This window comes from Nestor notabilis, unplaced genomic scaffold (assembly GCF_000696875.1).
Source record: "Nestor notabilis isolate BGI_N333 unplaced genomic scaffold, ASM69687v1 scaffold15172, whole genome shotgun sequence".
In the NCBI taxonomy this organism is placed as follows: Eukaryota; Metazoa; Chordata; class Aves; order Psittaciformes; family Psittacidae; genus Nestor; species Nestor notabilis.
Genome location: NW_009918872.1, coordinates 98,594 through 122,091, shown reverse-complemented (window position 1 = coordinate 122,091; position 23,498 = coordinate 98,594). Strand labels below are relative to the sequence as shown.

Below are 23,498 nucleotides of genomic sequence, written 5' to 3'. Positions count from 1 at the left end.
GAGAGGCTTTTACCTTTTTCATCTCGTTCTTAAAATCTGAAGAGGGATTAAGAAACAAACGATTGTTCTTTGATACTTTTGTCATGTGAACATCTGTTCACTAACAAATCATTTTCATGTTGGCTTCTGACAATTATTAAGAGAGAAGGCAGTGACACGTTGGAGCCAGTGATCTGTACTGTTGTAAAGGCAAGGATTTACTTAGAGTTTCTCATTTTGAGCCATCTCGCTTCAAGTTACGACAGAAGTTCTACAGAAGATAAAATGAACTCCTGTATTGTTTTAAGTATCTTTCAGTATCATAAAGTACAGAGCACAAAGATGTACATTAGCAGCTAATTTTCAAGTTTATGCTGCTGGTTTTTATATACATAAAATGGCTTTTTTTTTTTTTTTTTTTTAAATGCATCTGTTAGAAGAATTAAATTGAAGGGGCCAGTTTATTATAAGAACTGTGCCAAACAGGAAGTGTTCGACCAGTGTTTGTTGCAACATATTGACATGAGAGTTGACCCATAGCAAAACCAGCACAGGTTGGTTTAGTTTTAGTGTTTAAAGTACATCTTAAATGATAATTTCTCTCTTTAGTCTTTTAGCACAGGCTCTTCCTGGATGATACAGTCAACAAGTGAAGAATTGTTATCCTTGTGCTGTAATGAAGATAAGCAGAAAATAGTGATTTCTGTTCTGCCTGAGTAATCAGCAGCACATAGAGAATTCAGCTGCCTGGCAAACTCGGACGCCTCTTTTTTTCCCAGTGGTCCTGTAGATCTCCCAGTCTCAAAAGGCAAAGAATGTGTCTCTGTGATGGGATCACTAAAAACGTAACTCTCAAACCAAACTTCTGACCAGGTGGGGAAAAGGAAGGATGACTGCTTTAGTTAAAAGCAGCAAAGTGCTCAGTCTCTTACCCACTATTGCACACTGGAACTCAGCTGCTGAAGGAAGGTCTCTGTTCTGCTAGCCCAATGCTCTTGCTGCTTAAGCTTGTGCTTGGTGCTCCCCAGACCTATCTGTGAATCATTTCAACTTTCTGTGGACTCACCCACCACTCCCCCCATAAAAAGAGTGGCGACTGCTGATGGTAGGACCTTGCAGCTGCAGGAGAACATAAAGGAGAGAGCCTTGGTTAGACAGATTAGCTGCCCGTGGGAGTGTCCCAGCTGCAGGATGAATTACATGAAGAAACGGGAGGCAGAACTATAAACTGAGCAGAGCTGGGATTTAGTTAAACCTCTTGATGTACCGTTAGCCTAATCTTTCCTTGTGCATGCTGGAGGAACTCGGCAGGTTTTGCGTCTACTCTGGGAGAAGAGCTTTACTGAAAGTACCGCATCTGATTTGGAAAGACCTTTATAAATACAGAAGTATAAACGATTGCCTGGTGTTGTAAGGTACCCACTATAGAATCACTAACCACAATTTTCCTGCATTTTTAACTATTTGCCTATTGCTACATGTGTACCTAGCAAATGTCTGATATTTTTGTGAAGCTAACATCAGTAGAAACTTGTGTCACTCATCTCCATAAATCTGTCACTGAAAATCTCCTCATTGCTCCTTGTGATGCTTTAAACAGAGAGTCCTTGTGATTGCAGTGCTTGTCATATTATTATTTTAAATTGTAAATGTTAAATTTCTTTGTTCAACAAACTGTCATATGTTGGTTTTCTATTCCTTAATTTTAAAATGCATCATGTAATTGTCTGTTTCCTGCCTGTTGCATGCAAGTTGCCCTTCATCAGAGTATTTTTAAGAGTTACTTGTTCCCTTAACTCTGATACTCCCTTTAAGTAGTTTTCATTCTACTTTGTAAGCATGGAAGTGGTGTAGACATAATATTCTTAAGGTAGGAGTAAAACAGGGTGTCCAGTGGGACCCCTGCTGTTCTGAAATCTCTTCAGGAAGAAAGTCCAGACTCTTGGGATTCTGTTTAAGTGTAATAGGAAGTCTTTTGTAATGCAGAATGATTTTCTAGAATATATATATATTCACTTTAAATTAGTTCATGCATTCATGTTGAATAGTCCTTTAAAAATTCATATTCTTTCACCTTGGCTGTCTTAATTGTGCAATCACAATACTTTGCTCTTCATCAAAGTGCTAGATTTAAGAAAACTTTGATTTGCAGTCACTCTGCACTGACACCGAAACTGAAAGCTTGTGTTTGCTGGTGCTGTTCTTACCTGCTTGTATTTTGAGCTGGCACTTTCACTATTTCCTCCCTTAAAGCCTGGAAAAATGTGCAAAATACTTGGTTGCTTTAAGTCATATATACTTCCTCTATCCTGCTTCGCCTCTCAGGAGCAGAATCTTTCCCTTCTTTATCTGCCGAGAATATGCGTGTGTGGAGGGGATGATGGTGGTTTGTTTTGTTTAATTTTATCCTTCATCTTTCCTGTTTTGCTCTCCTAACTTTTTTTCACTTGTTTGGCATTTCCCCCTGCTGGCAAATCGAGTTAATAGCACTTTCCTGCTGTAGAGATGGAAGTTGTCCTTGAATGTCACTTTTTTGGTGGTTGAGGCGTTGGCTCTTTTCTGATTGTATTCTGAACGTCTCTAGTAGATAAAGTTCAAGGAACAGTCTGAACAAGCAGGGATGTGCATAGAGTTGAAGTTCTCCCTGCCACAAGTGCAGTAGCACTTCCAGTGCTAGTCAGAGATCCCTCTGGTTTTGCATTTCATGCCTGCAGTCTTGCAGTACTACCCAGATCATCTCCTTCTGTACTCTGGACTTCTTCCCAAAACTCTTAAGGTACTTCTGCCTCACTAACACATCGTTCCCACAAGCCAATTATTTCCAAGATAAAGTGGATTGTTAGAAGGGGAAAAACAGTTTGGCACTCAGATTGAAATTTCTCCTTGTGTTTGAAAGAATAAACCAAATCAGAATTCCTTCCCTTCTTACTGTAATTTGAGGGAGAAAAAGTACTTTAATCGGTACTGGAGTGGTTTTCCTTAAGTTTTTTCTTGTTCCTTGCACCTTCAGTTTTTAAATCAATTACTAGGAATTTTACTCTGTGTGTTTTCTATAAAGTAATCTTCCTTCCTCCTCAAAACTCCTTCTCAGTCTCCTTTTCCCCAAATACTCTTTTGTCTCTGGAGTATGAAAGGAAGGCAGGAACTTCTCAGTGGCTGGAATGAGCAATTTGCAATGCACCTTAAGAACAGGTTAATGGACCTTAAGTACAGGTTATTGAACTGATTTTTCTAGGCATGTTAATAAAAACCACCCCAAAACAACACAAAACCTCCTCCCAATAACTTACCTTTTGAATTTCTTGCACATTTGGAGGCAAAACAGTGGGCTGGTACAGCTGGGAGCACAACAACTCCTGGTTTTTATTAACCTTTTCATCTTTTTTCCCCTCCCAGCTGTACTTAACTTTGTAAATACATTGAAAATGATTTAAAAATTCCAGGTTTAGGACTTATCAGATTAATGCACATTTTTGGAAGTTTAATTGCTAAACTATTTTGCTATTAAAAAACTAAACTAAATTACTATTCTAAAAAAAGAAAACCCCACAGAACCCCAAAAGAACCACCCAATAACACGTTTGGAGCAACTTTATGTGGTAGAACAGAATTCCAAACTCTGCCTTTGACTGATTTCTGTCTTTCCATCATGTAAGTCATCTAATTTTCGCAAGAAACTCCCTTGTTCCCTGCTTCAGATGTGACACTGCTGTTGCACTGTTAGTAAAACATAAACTTAGAGATGTAATTCAGCCTGGGGGTTCCTTTTAGAGTATGTGTAGATAACCAGTCCCCCCAAATAGCAAAGTGATCCACAAAAATATAAGTTGAGGTCATCCGGCTTTTGACATGAGCAGGAGTTTAACCACGCTGCATAGAAGGTGGTCTTGGTTTTACCCAAGAACTGGTGAATAATAACTCGGTGAGCAAAGTGAGGTGTAATGTTTTTGTTCGGATTTCTGTCTGCAGTACCAGAACTTTTGAATGCAACAAGTGCTGGGTACAAAAAGCTGAAATATACTGATGATGGTTTTATGAATGTCAGAAGGGGCCAGATGGGACCTTTGATATCAAGCTAGGAAGAACTTCTGACAGGCTTACTAGTGGTCATATGTTAGAGAAACAGATTTACTGTAATCCTCTAGTTTAGTTTTTATTTATGGAAAACCTCCAAACAAACTGTTCCCCTGAATGTCTTATTTATCTTACGGAAGGAAAGAGAAAAGCAGGGAATTGAATTTGTTGTGGGTTTTGTGGTTGGTTTGTTTGTTTGTTTGGTTATTTTAACAGCAGCACTTCTTTTCCTTTAGAAGGTGTATGTGTGTGAGAAGTGGGAGGAGGAGTGTTTTATTTTAAAGATGGCTTAAATGGTTAATCCTTGGTGAGTTAAATTATGCAACCTTTTTTCCCTTTCAAGTGTAAGTGGCTTTAGGAGGTGCTTCTCTGATTCAAGAAATACTCCTCAAAGAAGAGGGGTTCGTGCATGAGTAAAAAGTGCAAAGCCACGTACATTAAATGTCCTCAGCTGAGAGGCGATCCTGAGATTTTAAAACATCCTTGTGCTAACTGTCCAGTGGGCTAAATGTGGGGTTGTGGGGGGATAGGGAGAAGGAAGGGAGAAGTTAAAGGGAGTTGTGCAGATGGACGAGCTGGAAGGCATGGCTAGTACACTGCCGTCTCAGTTCTCTTGGGCAATCCTGTTGTCCCTTTACCACCTGCCTGGCACGTGTTACTGGGCTGACTGGGAGTTCTCCCAGCTGCTGCACACCGGCAAGGTCAGATTCCCTGCGCTGGGACACGGGAGCCTTGTTTTTAATCACGGAAGCGACAGCCCCGGCTCTGCTAACGATGGTCATTGAAACGTGAGCTTATAATAATGTCATTTGAAAGAGCTTGTACACCCCCTGTCTGGCTGTGCTTGCTCTGTCGTCGTCTTTAGACTGCACAAATCCTGTCCTGTTAAGGAATAGGAATTGTGTCATTTCTGACTTCAAAATCACAGTGAAGTAACTGTTATGACTTGTTTTCCTGTAAGATAGTGAGTCCTCTCTATATCAGGATGCCTTTCAAATACAGGGAGGAGATCTATTGCTTTGAGGAGTTCACATCTAAAGACAGAGGTCCAGACAATACTGTTAATACTTTCTGTGTGTGGTGTATTTTGCACCAAATAAATTAAGTTTTTAATTAATGCTTTACCCTTAATGCTGTCAAGCAAAGCTCTGAAATGTAAATGTCAGGCTAACAATTGCCTTTGCACAGCAGTTAGTCCTTTCTCATCCGAGTCCATCCTCTGCACTTGAACAAGACCAAGGTCCTGTTGGTAAAAAATAAAAATTACATAATTAAATGTTGTAATGTGAAATGTAACTTTAATCAGGATCTTTGTGATCTAACAGTAAACATGTGCTATCTTCTAGAGTTAGGAAAAATGCCAGCAAGTTGGCTAAACATGACTTGTAATTTTTCCCATTTTTTCCAAGTGAGTCTCTGGTTACAGAGGCATAAGCTTTGTTGTATAACTTGAATGTAAGAATTAATCTGAATGATGTAACCAAACATCTTGGTATACACATACTTAGCATTTAAATAATCTTAAACCTTCAGATTCTGTATGCTAAAATATTTAACCACCATGTGTAGTTCTTCTGATGTCCTCAGTTTTGTGTTTGAGGTTTTTGTAACAGTCCCATGAAGTAAGTCCTGATTTACAGTCTTCAACAAAAAGTTTAAAGCTGATCTGCACAATATGATTGTTTTGGTAGCGGTGGCGTATTTTTCCTTACATATGTTATACAGAATTGTTGAAAAGATTCAAGAGCCTTTTTCTGGTGGGTAGGAGGAGAGAATATTACTTCAAGTGTATGTATATATCAAACTGCCTTTCCTGTTAGTAACACTAACAGGATTCTCAATGCTAATCAGATTCTCAACAGTCAGTCTTACTGAGAAGAACTTGTTTCTAAAACTTTGCTATTTTGTTTGGCTAAGGCTAATTCTAATTGCTTTCTTAGCTTGCAGTAAACATAAGAAAGCATTGCTCAAGCTTTTCTTCTGATCCTGTGTATGTTTTGGGAAGAAAGCAGAAGTGGATATATAAATACGGCTTCCAGAGCTGGGGTTTTACAAACCCCCAAATGTTGCAGGATATACTGTAATCTGTGAGCCCTGCATACTCGTGGCTTGCACAGCTTTTACAGCATGTGTTTCTAGAGCTTTCTAAAGGCAGCCTCAGTAAAATGAATAGCTGAGATTTTGATACGTTTCTGCTTGCTGGAGTTTTTGTTAAGAAACCCTGCAAAATGCTAGACTCTTAAGATTATTGATATGAGTGATTGTGAGCTGTGTGATCTTAACCTGCCTAATGTGCTTTGTACTGAGTGCGAAAGTGTGAGTTTGTGTATGTACTCTTGCTGCAAACAATCTCATTTAATCTACAGAGCAGATTTTATCTGGTACCTTTTTTTATCAGTACTGTTCTGGGTTGGTTCCCTGTAGTCACAAATGCAGAGAGCGATCAAGAATCAAAGCCAGTTGGTCATAAACTATTCTTTACCATAAAAACGCTAAGAGCAGTGGAAGACGTAAGTCTAAGGTGCTTGGAGTTGCCGGTCTTGTATGTTTGTTCTTCTTTGTCTCAGTTGCCTAACTGAGAAAACTTGCCTGTGTCAGGCACAAGTTTTTCCCGTGGCTCTCGTTACTGTGCTGCTTATGGGGAACCCAATTCTTTGTTGTAGAGCTTAGATACTGAATTAAAAAAAAGCATGCAGACTGAAAACTCGGAGTGAAAAGAAATTATTCAACCAATACTTCATTCTCTAAGCTTGTCCCCTCTGATAAATGAGGCAGAGATGCCAGTAAAAAAAACTACACTATCCGTGTGGATAGAGTGAAAGTATTTTGTATTTCCAGAGGCTTGACTTTCAAACGTTAACCTGTTCTAAACAGTTACGAAAAAAACTGTAGTAAATTATGTGCAGAGGATGATGCATATGTGTTTCCATTGCCTGTCTAGGTCCCCTTTAAGTGACTTCTCCAAGGCAACACAGCAAATCACTCGGTCAGTCATGATTAAACTCCTGGTGTTCCTCACTTCATCCTCGTGAGTCCCTGGACTCTCAGCCTGGGGTTGCAGCCCTTCAGAGTGGTTAAATACAATGTGAAGGTTGGTAACTATGCAGCTTTATTCTGCATAGTTCAGTCTTGATGAAGGTAGTGCCCTGCTATGTAGGAGAGCCCTTATGTAAGGGGGAAAAGGAAGGAAGGAAGGAGCAGTTAATCATGCTGTTATTTTTAAGTGTCAATTTTCTCTCCAGTTCATGTGTGTATTTGTGCTACAAGTGCACTGATACTTTTCTTTTTTAGAATAAAAATCATGCTCCTTTATTCTCAGGCTGTATTTGCAGATGTGTAGTACCAACTGGTTTGTTCAGCTTTCCAGAGTTAGTCACCTACAGCAGCGAGATTTCTTTTTAGTTATTATTATTAGTAGTAGCATGGAGATAGAGTTGTAGTGGCTTGTTGAAGAGGGATGCCCAGTGCTTGCGTGATGGAAGAGCTTCTTCTATAGATTTTTGCGCCAGTTAAATAACTGATTGATAGTGGGAGGTGGAGGTAACAACTAAGGTTTTAATATTGAAGAAACAACTAGAGTTTGAGAATCACACCTCAGCACCCTCAACAATGAGGGGCTTTCAAATTCTGTAGCATCCAGAGCAAAAGCTCTTAATGTGAATATAGCCCCAAAATATACTCACCAGTTCATAACCTGCCATGTTAGCAGCTGGATGTTATTTAAACTAACCTCACATTGCTCTCGAATTAACTTGACAACTTATCTTTTGTTATATTTTATTTTTCCAAGTGCATAACAAGATTTGAGGCTGGGAGAGTGACACGACTTCCAGTCCCTCCCAGTGATAGGCTTCCTGTTCTCTTGCTGTTCTTGGTGCTCATCAGCACCCTGGTTCTGCTGGTTAGGAAATGTGAACTCCTCCAGTTGTGCTGGTCTCCACTGAGTGAGAGATGATGATGTGACTTTCTACTGCTGTGTCTATTTATAAGGCTGGGACTTAAACTTCAGCTCTGTGACGACTTGAGTGTGGATAGAAACATATCTGCGAGGATCTTGTTAGATGTGGAGTTGAAGCTTAAAATACACTAATATTCTAGTATTTTACTAGAAAATTGGAGTATTTTGGAGGCTTTTTTTAGCATCAGGGAAAGTAATTGAGCAAATGAATTATCATTTTATATTTCAGCTATCTTTTTAGGACTCTGACTCACGAGTCTTTTATGATTCATATGAGGATGATTTAAGATGTGTACTACCTTGCTCTGCTGTTAAAGGTTGTTCTTCCCATGACTCAGGCAGTGTAACGGGCAGTGTATCTTCTCAGCCTCCACAGTTCATGACCTAAGGTATTAGCTTAAACTGCCATTGATTTCAGTTTACGTTAGTGCTCTGGGATTTGAGCTCTGGTGGCTGCTGACACACCACCTGCTCTACCATCTTTGTTGTCTTGGTATAGCCTCTAGCAGAGGTGATGGGCAAGTGTCTGGGGTGGGTAACCTTGTCATTCTTAGCTGTGGCAATTGACAGGGCTTGTCATTTAGATGTTAAATGTGATGGAAAGGGTGTATTTCCCCCTGGGGAAGGGGACACAGACCTTGCACAGAACTAGAAAAGCTTGTACCTGTAATCTCTTCTTCCCCTAGTGACACTAATAGTTTGTATTTTAATCCAGATTAGAATTGTAGGTCTCCTTGTCTTTCCTTGACATGTCAAACAGCTTTTCTTTCCAAGTGGTATTTTTTAGTTAGCTTCACTTAAAAAAAACCTGTCAAAACCCAAATGCTCAAAACCCAAACAAAAAACCCTCTCCCAAAAACCAAACAACTCCTCCCCCAACTTTCCAAATGTTTGAATTTTCTTTTTTTCTCTTTCAAAGTGTACTTGAGCTGATTGTAATAATCTGTTGTTGTTGTTGTTCTCCTTTTGTAGGAGGAGGTAGAGAGCTGAAGGGAATAACTTCCTCCAAACTGGTAAGTACTCCTTGCTCGGCTAAGATGGTTTACCTAAGAATAGATGATAGGAAGAGCTGGAAAAGTTTGATGTTTACAGAAGGTGAAATCCTATCTGTTCTTATATTCAGAAAATAAAACTTAAGAAGTAAATGTTACTGATGGAAACCCCAGTCCTATGAATAAAATCACTGTAGGGCTGAGATTTGGGCCCAAGGGTCTGTAAGTACCAAGTATATTTAAATTCATCTACTCAAAAATGATCATCTTAAATATTTTTTTTTTCCCCTGTGTAATGTGAAAAACAAATTTACTTGAAGGGATTTTTGGTGCAGAAAGACTTCTGTCTAAAATTCAAAGTTATTCAGAGTCCTTCCATGCACACAGAAGGCATTCAGGGCTTTTGTGTGGGTCCTGCCTTTTTGTTTTGCTAGCTATACACCTTGTCATCAGCTGTATTTCTAGTGTAGTTTCCAAAATAGCCATAGTTTAAATACTGTTGTGATGTTTTAGAAGTTCTGGTGTGGACTGTAGTTAACTGAGATGATAATAGAGAAGTGCTAATGCACTTAAGTGATTATTAAGTTGAAGGTTTGATTCAGTCTCTGAAGATATATATATAATATATAAATATCTACTACCTTAACTGCAGTGCATTGGTGTACTTATCTGGGTATGAAATTTTAAGATGTGAAGCAACCACGTAAGAAGTAAGAGATTTCTTGTGACAAATGCATGCCAGCAAGAAATTGAATGGAGGACTGCTGCCTCCAGTAGTTGAAATCAATCCAAGGAATGGCAAATTTGCCTCTTGCTCTCAGTGTTCTTTCTGGCTGAGGCTTGGAGCTATGTCTGGGTGCGCAAGGGATGCGGTTACTCCACAATCCTCTGCTTTCCTCTTGGAAACAGCTGATTCGAGCAAGGCATTTGCATGTTTTCCTTTAAAAACGAATGGAATGAAGGATGTTTGCAGACCAACCCATCCATGCAATTTCAATCATCTACAAGCTTTTTAATTAAAATATTTCCACTGTCATAAGAGTAAAGTGGAAAATGCAGTATGTTTTATGATTAATCCAGGGACAGCTTTATGCATTTTTGGATGAGGTATTCTAGGTAGTTTATAATGTCACTGGACTTAACTTCAAGGGAAGATTAAAAAACTTAAGTCTTAAAAGAGTAAAAGTTAAAAAAAATAAAGGAATTTTGCACTCACATGATGTATGTGACTGCTTGTTCATGTAGTTATGTACCTGCTTTCAAAGGAAACACTAGCAACGTTTCATCAGCTGCCCTCACAGATATTTCTAGACATTACTCTATAGAAACCAGAAAAATACAGTCTAGGATTTGTTGGAGGGAAGGAATGATCACACTGAATAAGTGTTTAAGGTACTTCAGGTAACTTATTGGACAGGAATAACTTTGGATACTTATTCCTTGGGAAGGGAAGCTGCAAGTGCATGTTCTAGAGTGTTTCAGTTCTAGGGCGGTACAATCGAATAGTAACTGTATATATTTCATGTTCAGAAATCAGCACCTTGACCAAAGTTTTAAATGAGCTATGGTTGTTGATGTCTTCACCCCTGGGCTGAGCAACCACTTCCTTCTGCAAAGCACTGCCACTTTTTTCTTAAACCTCTTAAAAACTGATTTTTGGAGAAAAAACATTATAGCTGTTCCAGGTATCTATGAAATTAGGCTGGATTAGTTTTCAGGAACCATCAATACTACAAAATCTATATGTCAAATTAAGTTGTGCGTTAATAGTAGTTGCTCAATCTTTACGTGTTTTTTTACAGAACTACTGTGTCATTTGTCCCATGAGCTAGTTCTGAGCTTTACAGTCACATGTATTAAAATTAGAGATACTGTTTACATGCTCAGTTGAGATAACTCTCTTCTGCTTTTTTGCACTAAACTTTAAAGTTATGTAGTTACAGAGTGGTACTTTTCTGTCTATTCATCACAAGTGCCTTCTCATTTACTGAAGATATGCAGAGAAAGAAACTGGCCATATCTGTATCTTTACCCCAAAACTGAATTTCCAAGGCTTCTAAAAGACTTTTTCGGTCTGGAGTGGGTTCAGTTTTCATTAGCCAGCCTCCCACGTGGTTTTTTGAAGCATGGTTTCTTTCAAAACTGCAGTGCTAGGGACCTAATGCAGGCTAGAGTTGTTCTTGTCAGTGAGTGGAAGTAATAATGTTTTCTCATTAGTGGTTGTGGTGATAGAACAGGGAACTATATGTAATTTCCATGTATCCCTCGATACAAATTACAATTTTATAGAGACTAGTGCTGCAAAGGCAGCTGGTTTTGCTCATCTGTGTCACATGTGGGAGAGGCCCTTGCAGAAGGTCATTTCATGTGTTGACTAGAAAATCTGATCAAGCCTTTGTTATTTAAATAAGTAACTTTAAGCCAACAGTAGACAGCACTGACAGAGAATGAGTTTAAATATAATGCTTTTTAAACCCCTTTGTAGTCCTCTCTTTTTGTAACGTATTTCTCTTTGGAAAGAGAAACTACTAAGTTAAATAAGCAAACACCCCCCCTCCCATCCCTACCCCCTTTTATTTTTAGGAGTTCACAAACTTGTCCAGCACTTCAATTTACTGTAGTGAGACAACGTTAAAAGTCTTTAACTTATGGGAATTATTTTCTTTTTACAGCCTACATATCTAATCTGAACTGTCAATATCCTTTTGAAAACAATGAAGTCCCATTATGAAAGCCTCTGAGTTGGCTACAATATCTGAGCAATAATTGAGAGCAATTTTCAAAAAAATAGAAGAATAGGAACTATTTTAACACTCCAGCAGTTCTTTAATGGATGGTGTCTGGATGGAAAAGTGGCTGGAAAGATTGCTCTAGTATGTTTTCTTATGGCTTTTATGTGTATATATTTAGAGATGGTTTTACACCGGTTCCATTGTGATGTGTGAGCATATGGGAGTCTTAATCCTATTTCAGAAGCTGATATATTTAACATATTTCTGAGCAAAAATCTCTTGTCCAACTTCCAAGACTTTTAGAAGTATGGCTGATAAAGTTTTTCTATGTCAGAGGTTGGAGGGATTAATTTGTTTGTAGTACAAATGAAGATGGTAAACTCATACTCATGTTCTACAAGTAGAATTCCAGGATTAAAAAGTCTTAAAAATTAATAGTTTTGAGAAAGTCTTCTGCTGCTTTGTATCAGTCTTGTGTTCCTTCAAAATAGGTTTCACCAGAAGTGACTAACTCAGCACAAACTTTGGGCAGTGGGTTATTGATGTATTAATGTTCTGTCAAACTGCATGCAGACCATCCCATTTAAGAACAGCTCTGTAGTATCATGGAAATATGTTAATGCAGTATGTTCTGTTTAACAATTTACTGCTGTTGGGGTTGCAGAATTTTAGTCTCCAGAATATTTTCTCATCTACCCAGATTTTTAAAACATTCTCAGTAGTTAAATTTTTCTAATTTAATATGCAGCTGCAATAGGATATTGGTAGGAAATAGCTGCCTGCAAACTAAGATAAGGGACAAGTATGTCAACTTTGGGATATGTGGGAAGTAACAAATTTGGCTGAACGACTCCAAAGCAGGCATTTCATACAGCCTGTAGATTTCGTGTGTTGGAAAGATTGCTTGTGTTTAGGCTAGAAAGCTGCAGTTGAATATAGTTCCCTACTGAATTCCTGCTCTGTTATCATCTCCTTCTTGACTTCTGCCCTTCACTAACCAAAAGAAAACCTTTATTTTTCTATAGCACTGGTGTTAAAGAGGAAACCAGAAACTAAAGGCACTGGAATCAGCAAAGACACTTTTAGAGAAAGTGGAGAAGGTAGAGAATGGAGCTGCAGACTCTACAGGAGGCTCTGAAAGTGGAAATTCAGGTTCACCAGGTAATTTGTATTCTTTCTTGCTTTATATTTTCAACTTAAAGCAGCATTAGTATTGCTGATAGCATTACTACTAATGGTAGCATTAAGTAATAGCACTACAGCTGTAGTAATAATTGTTTTATAAGCTTGAAACTACTTTAAGATTTTATACTCTGCATTTTGACCCCACCACCTGCTGGGTTTTTAGCAAATGTGAAATATCTATGTATCAGGTTGTGTGTGGGCATTGTTTTCCTTTTAATATTTTGCACCAGTGATAAAAACATCCTGAAAACTCCATATTTAGCAACTTCTGTCTGGAAGATTTTTCTCATGTTCTGAAGCCAACTTCATCATTTGGTTGTCAGTGGAAGAATATGGTGGAGGAACTTTGAAGTGAAATGGCATAGTGCTGTGTAGTCTCATCTGGTGCTTCTCCTCTGGAGTGTCTTCTACTTTAGTACCTTCTAAACTTGTAATTGTGTTGTTTTGCCAGCCAAAATGTAGTGCTTGGGCTCTAATTTTTATGTTTTGGGTATTTTTACTGGTAACTGGTGCAGTATATGGCAGCAGAGTTGCAGTTTGCCATTCTGTTACAATACAAATGCGAACTACTAGTATGAGTAAAGCATAATTTGTCGAATATAAAAGGGGGGTTGGAACCCCCTCTTACCCTTAAGATGATCTTAAGGTCCTTTCCAACCCTAACCATTCTATGATTCTAGGACATATGTATGTTAATTTCTGGAACAAAACTCCTCCAGCCGTAAACACACAGTAGCTGCCAACTTGAAATGTTAAGTTTATCAATGTGACCTTTTCCAAAGACAGTTCTCCAAGTGTTTCTGTTGGATACCTGAAGCTCACAACTGTTACACAGTGGATAAAAGAAATACAAGATAAATTATACTGATTAGTGTAACCTATCATATAACAGTTGGAAGATGTTTCCAAATTACCTGGTAACTTGTCTAAACAAGTGTTCTAGATGGCTTGTTTAGTAGTTGCTGCAATGATGAGCATAGTGCGAGAAATTGAATGGGTGGATTAGGAAACTGAAGTGATGTCTGCTTTAACAACATACAACTTTCAGCTAGGGAGGAACACTTGAAAAAGCTAAAGATGAATTTCAAGAACTGTGAAGTATTTTGCTCTTACCAAACTCCAAGGCCTTTGCATTCAAAACTTTAGTGAAGTTTTCTGGGTAAGGAAATTCAGAGATTGCCTGTGGCATTTTGCTGCAGGCATTAAAATGCTTTAGGCCAGTAAGTATATCTTCCCAAGTCTTATCTGCTGTATGGTGATCAAAACACGAGTCATACTTAGGTTTGTAGAACAGCATTTGCCTCGTGTGTATCTTCGTTCCCCTTTATGCTCAACAAAAAACTTTTAAGACTGTGAGTTTTCAGTAATCTTTAGCATCTGTTCATAATGATGATGACAAACAGGGATGAAGACTGGAAAATGTCCAGAAGGACTTTTTAGTTTTTTAACAACTTCAAAGTTACTTGACCCTGTTTGTCTTAGCTTTGCCCAGTCCTCATTAGAAGGGAGGTCTGCACTGAGATCAACTTTAATTAAATTTAGATTTAGTTGCTGAAACTAGACAAGCCATTATAGCAGAAAGCTGTCTTTTTTTCTTCAAGATACTATATATTTCCATAATCAAGACTAAGAAAAAAGAAGTCTAAATGTTTACAGTGGAAAATAACACTTGCAGCAACATGCTGGGTGCTTCAGTAAACTTCTCTTGAACTGTGCTGGAGTGGTTACTACTCTGCTTGTCAAATGGCACTGATAGAAATGAAACTGGTTTTACACACACATGAAAAGAAATCTTCAAGTTAAATGCTGGATTTTGTAACTTACAGATACAATTTATACCCTCTTCTGGCAGTGCTCAGGATTGTGGAGAATTGTCTCACTTGTCATCTTTTACTTATCTAGTATTTCTTTTTCTGAGGACTCTCTAAAGAAGCTTGCCAACACTCCTACAGCCATAGTTTGCCATCCCGTTGTAAGTGGTGGATGAGTGTCTATGATGAGCATAGAGAGTTCAGCTTTTCTTGTGAGCAAAGCCTCTCAGCTTCCTGATGCAGTGTGTTACCTGTGACTGCTCATATAGCTATGGAAAGGATGCTCAGTGTGACTGTATTTTCTGCTTGTAGAATAGCTCCTTGATTCCTGCCTATTCCAGTTCACCTCCAGAACTCTGCCTGAAGATTTATGCTGTTGCTTTGGCAAAGTGTATCTTAAACTACCTGTAAGGACCCAAAGGAGATGTTGAGCTCTTTAAATGAAACAAAAAAGCTCCTTTTTTTCTTTTGTTTTGTTTCATTTCAAAGAAATCTGACCATTCAGAGCACAACTTGAATATTCAGGTATTTTCCATGTCAAAGCTGTGTTGCTTGCCCTGAGAAGACAGGACAAGTAGTTATTTCTGCTACTGTGTTGGCTTAATGAATGTTATTTTGAAACAGTTTGCTGTTTACAGCTTTGATCACACGAGATGTTCAAGGAGTTGTATTCAGCTATTCTCATAGAAGGGTTGGGTTTCATGGATGATTCCTTGAGCTCATGTGTGGGGAGAACCCAAAACATCCTTTTGCTTCTCTCATTTCATAGCAAAAAGATCAGTGGGTTTTAAAATACCTTAAATTTATTTGTGTTTGGGGTCAGTGCAAGAGAAATTATATTTTTATTTTCTTATGGTTGGATGATGCAGTATTGTGTGATCCGTAGATTTAGCAATATTTGATGAACAGTTTACAGTCACTGACTGTACTGTCTTGTGGCTGAGTCTGTACAAGCACTTTGTATAAATACTAACAGATTTGTTGCTCTTCAAACTCTGATCTGGCAGAAAGCACTGAGGAAAAACAAGCTAAGCATGCAAGCAAAAGGGTAACACAGCACCTTAGCTCCATGACACTGAATGGCAGCATGATAAAACAATAATATTCAGTGTAGATAAATGCCAAGTGATGCACTTTGGAAAAGCAGTCCTGGCTTTACATCTGCAGTAGCAGGCTGTGAAGTAGCTGTTGGCAATACGAAGGAGTTCTTGCAGTACAAAGTACTTGAATGCTGCAGTTTTAAACTTTGTTTCCAGATAATAGAGACAAACGAGAGAAGTGCAGGGAAGAGTGCTAGGAGTGAACACAGCCATGGATTGATTGGTGTATGAGGAGACTTCCAGTGTGGTGAGCAATGACTGATGGGGGAATATATGGTGTGGAAAACAATGTAGGAAGATGATGAATAGAGGATCAGTCATAGAATCATAAAGTATCTCAAGTTGGATGGGATCCATAAGAATCATTGAGTCCAACTTCCAGCTCCTCTTGACTTGAGTCAAAGCTGATTTTCCATAGTTTTATTTGCCCTCACACTTGCATTATCAGGAGCAGATTGAAAAGAAAAAGGAGGTCCTTTTATGTAAGAGTCCTGTACTTTAACTTGGAACTCATTGTCACAGAATCTTGAGTATTTTCTTGAGTCCAAAAGTAATTAAGGCAGATTAATGGAAGAAGAAATGTGTTACTGGCTGTTAAACTGAAGGCATAATCTTTAGAGACATCAGAGATAGAGATTCCTTAAAGATGGGAGGTAACACTCCATGCTTGTCCAGCACAGGCATCATGCTGCTTGCTATTGCCTTGTGCTAAAAGAAAATGCAGCAGATAAACCTGTGGTCTGATGCAGAATTATCTTTGTGTTATGCTTTTTTAATTAAAACCATTTTTAGGATGTGAAATGAAATAAACTTTAATTAGTTGTTGAAGTCTGAATTCTCTGAGTGGCATCAATGCAGGTGGAATAAAACATATTTTTCTTGCTTTGTCCTTCTGTTTCTCACTCCTTTTCCTGATTCTGAAGAGCAAATAGGGAAGAAAGTACAGACTTTATATGGTTCTTTGCATATGTGGAAGGGATGTGGAAATGTGATGAATAAACATGGCTGTAACCAAAAAAGACACTGGGAATTTTTTGTTTATGTTGCATCTTCATCCTGGGCTCTGGTTTTCTTTGGTGACAGTCTGGTAACTTCTTCCTTGCTTAGCAATAGACAGCATTCTCCTGCAGCTGCCTGAAGGAAGTGAAGGAGGAAGAATAGTGAATGGTAACCGTCTGTCTGCTTTCCTTTGGATGTGGAGGGCATCTATTCTACAATGATCTCAATCTCTCTTTGAGGGAGAAAAGTGGCGAAGATACTTTGGAACATGGGTCTTCCATGTGGTACCAGCCAAGCCAACACATGGACGGACCCTTAGTACTTGAAACATTCTGCTCTTGTATATACAAACAGCTTTTGTGCCTGCAGCAGTTATCTGTGATTTGTGTTTCTTGTGACTGCAAGCGAAGGCAGCAGCAGTTCTAGAGGAGACACAGCTATTAGATTATTTCACCCAGCTGGCTTGAACTGTCCTTAAAAGGCATCACTTGTTCAAGAGCTGTTTAGGAAAAGGAGCAAAAGTGGTGGCTTAGTGCAATAGTCTTACTATATTAATTAGAATGGGTTTGGAAATGATCTATTGCAGGCCTTGCTATTGAAACGATGGAAACTGAATATTTTGCTTTTACAAAAGTTCTTAAAAATGTTGAATTTTAAACTCTTACATACTGAAGTTTAAACAAGATCCAGTAATGAAAACCTTCATTGTGGTGTTGCATCTCTTTTTCTTTCTAGAAATTGGTTGCCCAAATGAAGCAAGATCCGCAGGTAACTATTGATTTTTATGTTGCATTATTTAGCCTTAAAAATAGAGGAAATAACAGTGCATGAAGCTTGAAAATTGTAGATATTTCTCAATCATGTTCTTCCTGCTATCACAGTATTTAGAAGAAAACTATTATGAATAACTGTTTAAACAATGACTACTGATAGTTCAAAACAAACCTGAAACTTTTACCTTTATGGAGCTTTTTGCCTTATATTCTTAATAGTTTAAATCATGCAACTCTTGCAGACTATGGTGCAGTTTAAAGTTGCAGTAGTCTTCTGATTCTATTGGAAGCTCCTCTCTATAAAACCTGCCAGCACTAGAATTTGCTTTCACATTTTTTTGCGTATCAGAAGGTTGTACAAGAAAAGGTAGGATATTCTGTCTAAGAAATTTTGTCCAAATACAGCATGTAGCTTAAGGCTGTGTTCAGATTGCCTGTTTTAGGTATCCAGCTTCAGCACTGTAGTGTCCAAAGAGTGGGCACTTGGCACTGGGATGCTTCAGAGCTATTGAAGCTGGATAACTAGGCTCTACATAGACAGTAGAATTCATCTCTTTCCCAGTGGCTGTGGAAGGAGACTGGGCTGTCTTGCACAGCAATTAAGCACTGCAGAGTGCTGAATGAGGAGTTCTGTGGAGTTCTCTAACCAGTCTGAAATGTTGAGTAGAGGGATAAAGGCAGCTCACTTGAGGCTTGCTATGAAGTGTTTCCATCCCCATACAACACTAAATGTCTTGTAATTTTATGAGCATGTATTTTTTTCTGAGCTCAGTGGAGTGCAAAGACAGCTTTTTGCAACAGTTAAGTAGGTAAACCCCTGACAGGGAGGGATGAGCAGGGAGAGGTATTGGAAAATCTGCTTTCCAGAACTAACTTATTCAGATGGCATCTGGGTAAGGTCTGCTACTCTTACTTGTTGGGCAAGTCTGCCAATGATAAGCTTAAAGGGCAATTTGCTTTCAGCTCAGGAAGAGTAAATCTGGTCCCTGCTTCCAATGCTTATAATGCATTTTAATCCCCGATTATTAAGTGGAATCTAGAAGAAGGGAAGATGACTGGACAGTATCTGGTTTTGCTAGAATTGTGTGTATATTGGAGAAGACTATCCACAAGATGAGGCTCCATTTCAAAATTGTATGGAGGAATATAAAAATAGGGAAGTTGTCCAGAGCACAAAGTTCCTTTAAGGATACTAATGACAGGAACTATGTTTTAGTATTTCTGTGCAGCACAGAAAACCTGCATAATCTAGTGTAAAGAGTTTACAACATAAATGAGAACAAAAATAGTGGGGTGGGGGGGAAGAGATTAACTCGGGAATCTCACTCCCCTGTCATGTTTCTGCAGAGCTTCACAGGCTTTAAAGTGAAGACAGATTTTTATATTTTAGTTTTAGTGAGAAACAAATAATCCTGGTAAAATAGTTTTCCCGACTGCATCTTTATAGTGATGTTTATGGCTTTCATATCTTAAACTTAAGAAAGTGCTATTGTAAGCAAAGTGCTGATATGAATGATATGTTAATACAAATGTAATTCTCTTAAATACAGTCTAAGGCATAAATGTACATAGAAATAAAGAAATGTTTGCCTTCGTTTGACACGTGTGTCAAGTAAGATTTAATAGATATGTTTGCTGATGGTCTACACAGTCAAATATATGATAATGTCTTTGTATAAGTAGCATAAGTGAGAATGCTTTAGATAATGCATCATTGCATGCTACTGTAAACAATATAATACTGTTGTATTATATCTTAACGAACATTTTTCATTTAATTTATAAGCTAGATGAAATGTGCAAACATGCTTTATAATGTGGTAAGCACTAATGGATGTTTTAATGAAATCTTCATTCCAAACTGAGTTGTCTCTCTGAGTGCTAGAAAGGTCCTCTGGTTATTGTTGCACTCAGTGACTTAAGCAAGGCTTTGTTGAGCCTCTTGAATTTTATTGGCTGTACCTGTACATCCAGAGGTGCTGTGTTTGTAGTACAATATGCAAAACAAACAAATCAAACAAAAAACAAACCACCTTCCTGCTACTACTCTCTGTTAACAAATGGAATATCTTTCTCACAGATATTTTTTCTTTCTAATCAGAACGCTGATTTGAAGAAACAGCTTCATGAACTTCAAGCCAAAATCACAGCTCTGAGTGAGAAACAGGTAGGGAAACAGAGATGTATTTTTAACACCCTGTTCCAAAGATTTCACTTTTCCCAGCTTCCAAGAGAGCTGCTAAATTTTTAAGTGCAGAAATAAGTGTGGGCAAACAGACACTTCTGATTTATATTTGATTTGAGTTATTGTGACTCTATCAAACAAGCAACTACAGTAATCAGTGGAAGCTTGTGTTGAAACTAATGTTTTATATTAAGGGAGCTGGGAAAATGAATGAATTTTGTCACTTCCTTTATTATTGTCTTGAAACTTATTCTAAACCAGACTGTTCTGGTTTAGGTAAAGTTGGTCCACACTGTCTGGATGAGTATGCTGGAATTTTTCTTTGTGTCTAGACCAACTAAATTGATGTCAGTTATGGGTACATAATAGACATTTGGAGTTGTGTGCTTTTACTGTGATAAATTATACTACAATTGTCTTACATTTACTATTTAGTAGGAATTCTCTTTGACAGGTCTAAAGTGTAAGTAATAATTACAACCGAATACTTAATAGAAAGATTGTGGAACTTGAAGATGTCTTGTGGGTAACTAGAAGGAAAATAAGTAACATTGAGAGATCCATAAAACTGGTTCTCGTGTTTTTAAAATAACAAAACAGCAACACATGAAAAAAATCCTCATGCACAACTGCCCTCCAAAACTGTACTGACTTGAGCAGTCAATTCTATTGCTATTATGTGAGTAATAAAACCATTAGGTTAATAGATAATACTTTTGAGAAGGGGAAAGAACGTGTGCATAGGTAAGCATAAGAGTTATGCATCTATGTCACATGTCGATACCTGCATTCATCTGTGTTTATCTGCATGTGTTCCGTTCTGAGAATTACCATTCCAAAGGAAACGGGCAGACAGTGATTAACATTTATGTACAAATTGTTTGCTAAACAATTATAGTACGTTTTAGTAGTGGAACAGTGAGTGTAGGAAGGAACGCATAAGGATAATAAAGAAAATGATTTTTTAATGAGAATACTAATTCAATAAAAACGGAGGTTTTGCTGATGTGGTGGCATGCCTCTCCTGAAGATGATTTATTCTCTAAAACCAGCATGAGGCTCTGCATGTGGCTGTGTCTCACAGCAAGAGGCTTCAGAATTCTCTAGTAAGCTCTGGAGGCCCATGGTAATTTCAGAATTAGCTTGCCTTGATGCCACAAAGCAAGTCATATTGACTACCAGTTCACATGAGCAGCAGGGACAGGCAGTGCAATGGGAAGGTAAGAAATGAGTGAGCATCTCCTACTGTAACTTTTAAACTTGGATTTGTAACTTTTTATGTTAGTGGTCTATACTAACTTGTATTATCAATTATCTATCACCAGTAATACAACTCTATCTTTTCTCCTGAAAATGATGGCGCAGTAAACTAAAACACACTTGTTCATGATTTGAACATGGGCTAAGTATCCAAAAGACTGAAAAACAAGTTTCTCACTTCACTTCTACCACATAGCAAATACAGTCAATACAAAGTCACAGTCCAGCTTCCTTCATTGTATTTTTATGGTTTTGATTATCAGCAGAACAGTGAAATTTTCTGTGGATGTTTAAATGTCTTGTTCTATCTACCACTGGACCACAGAGCTGCCAGTGTCCCAGATGACAGTGGTGTTAAAGTCGTATGGCTGTTAAAATGCATTGCTCATGACAAATGTGAGTTCTAGAAAAAAGCCCCACAACTTCCCAGTGCAGAGAAATGCTCACTCTCTCTTATTTGTAGGATTCTGTGGTTTATCATCTGTGGCTTAGCAGTGCAGAACAGCATCTCAGAGACTACAGCAAAGCCCTTTTTTTTCCTCCTGTTCTCACTTAATTTCTCTTTAGGAAAAATAATTATTATCAGTTGTTTTATGGGGAGAATGTTATCCAACAATTTAATTTGCACACAGCATGGAGAAGTGTGCAGTTTTGCATAGTAAATAAATGCTTTACATCGTGCAGTGCATTTCTAAGGAGGAGTGCAAAATGTGTTATCTCTACTCTTATTTAGAGCCAAGTAAGTAGTCTTGATGTCTGACATCCAAGGAATAAACTCTGAGGGCCTAACTCCACTCTGGACAGTGACAGGAGGTATAAGTGTCACTGTTTGATTAGTTTTTCACACTTCATTAAAAGCTCAAGTTTCAGCCTGTGTGGTTGTCCCTACTCCTTGACAGTGTTGTAGAGCTGATACCCTGATGTTGAGAGGCAGAATACTGCAGTATTTCTGGCTTCTGCAGTATTATGTCAGCCTAATGAATGTTTTTCTTTGCTCTCTTATTTAATGAAGTTGCATGAGGACTTGTGCAAGAACTGAGTCAGTGGTAGGTTAGCTAAAAGCTTTTAGTTGCTTTAGGACTTCTCTCCATTTCTGAAGCATTGTGAGAGTAGCACAGACACTTGCTGCTAGTCGCTGCAGTGATTCAGTGTGGCTTAGGTCTCTTGCTGAGAATTAATAATGGCAGCTCTGTTTGGAAGTTTGTGAAATTGAAGAGATCTGGCAAAGGACAAAAAGAAAGCAAGTAGGCTGTGCAGTGTGTAGGCTTAAACCTAAAGGAATTTGTTAGCTGATGCAGGGTTCAACTGTTACAGTAGAAGGTATGTCATATATTCATATGCTTTTTGAAAATGTGAATGAGGTGAAAATAAATGCTTTGATATGTTTCACCTGAGAGCTGATGGAGCAGCGTATGATGATAGCTTATGGAAGAAAAACTACAAAAACAGGAAAAAACTTGAAGATTACTTGCATTTAAAGGCAAGAGAACATGAATCCTTCAGACAGTAATTTTCCTCTGCTCGTCTCTGTTATTACTGTGTAGTACTAAACTGTGCTTACCTTATTTGTCTAATCTGGGGGCAATAAGGTGATGTCAGTTTAACAGTCTTGTTCCTCACCTATAAATGTGAGTGCTGCAGACTGGAAACCTGAATACAGGGGTTTTAAAACTGATTTCCTCTTTCTTCCCCCACCCTGCTCTCCAGTAAAGAGAAGTCAAGAGTCACTTTTTGCAAAACAGTTTTGATTGCCAAATTGAAGCTTGGGTTGTAAATATGAATTAATTCTTTTGCTGTGTAGCACTGTTTTATTATATTTTCATGTCTTTGTAAGAAAGAGTCTTTAGGACTCAGCACTCTTTCTTTTACTTTGTATTCTGTGAGAGTGTCTTCCTTTGGTATTCCGTTTTGTAGACTTTTGTAATTACCTATCACTACTCCTTTTTTGTCCGAGTTAAATATGCTCACATAAAGACTGTATTCCTGAATTTCTCCATGAGGAAGTTTACCACTGTGCACTCTTTTTACTTTGGAGAGGTGGACTGGAGGTTGTAAATGATGCCAGTGAAAGACTGAGGTAGAGCAGGGCTAATGTAAAGGAGCAGGAGAGATGTAATCTTGAAGTAACACCTTTTTTTCTGCTTCTTTTCCTCCATAGTTAATTAAAAAGTTAGAATATGATCTTGTAATATGTCATCATTGAGTATGTATCGTAACAGCACTTTTTTCCAATGACAAGGAGAAGTGATGTGTATTTGATTAAAGCAACATAAAGAAGTGGGCAGCAAACAAATGCATTTTAGGAATATCATGGTAAATGCATGGAAATTTCTGTATCTGTCTTTATCCCCATTTCTTGGAAAAGTTGGGACAACATTCTACCTTAAATGTGGAAGAAAGCTTCCAGGGATAGTCTCTTGGCCTTATGGTAAAGATGTGATAAGCATATC

General features: G+C 38.1%; 1 protein-coding gene across 3 annotated transcripts in view; it reads left to right on the top strand.

Annotated features, from left to right (window-relative positions):
* Positions 1-8,981: 8,981 nt before the first annotated feature.
* The window catches only part of PHF21A (PHD finger protein 21A), a 99,088-nt gene continuing 84,571 nt past the window's right edge, over positions 8,982-23,498 (top strand). The window contains exons 1-4 of one of the 3 annotated variants that reach the window (XM_010009954.1): positions 8,982-9,024; positions 12,761-12,896; positions 17,566-17,598; positions 19,705-19,770. In XM_010009954.1, the coding sequence (XP_010008256.1) occupies positions 12,843-12,896; positions 17,566-17,598; positions 19,705-19,770 (153 nt within the window). In that variant the 5' untranslated portion in view covers positions 8,982-9,024; positions 12,761-12,842. Of the gene's footprint in view, positions 9,025-12,760; positions 12,897-17,565; positions 17,599-19,683; positions 19,771-23,498 lie in introns of those variants that run through there. The other 2 variants (XM_010009953.1, XM_010009955.1) reach the window with 2 other exon arrangements.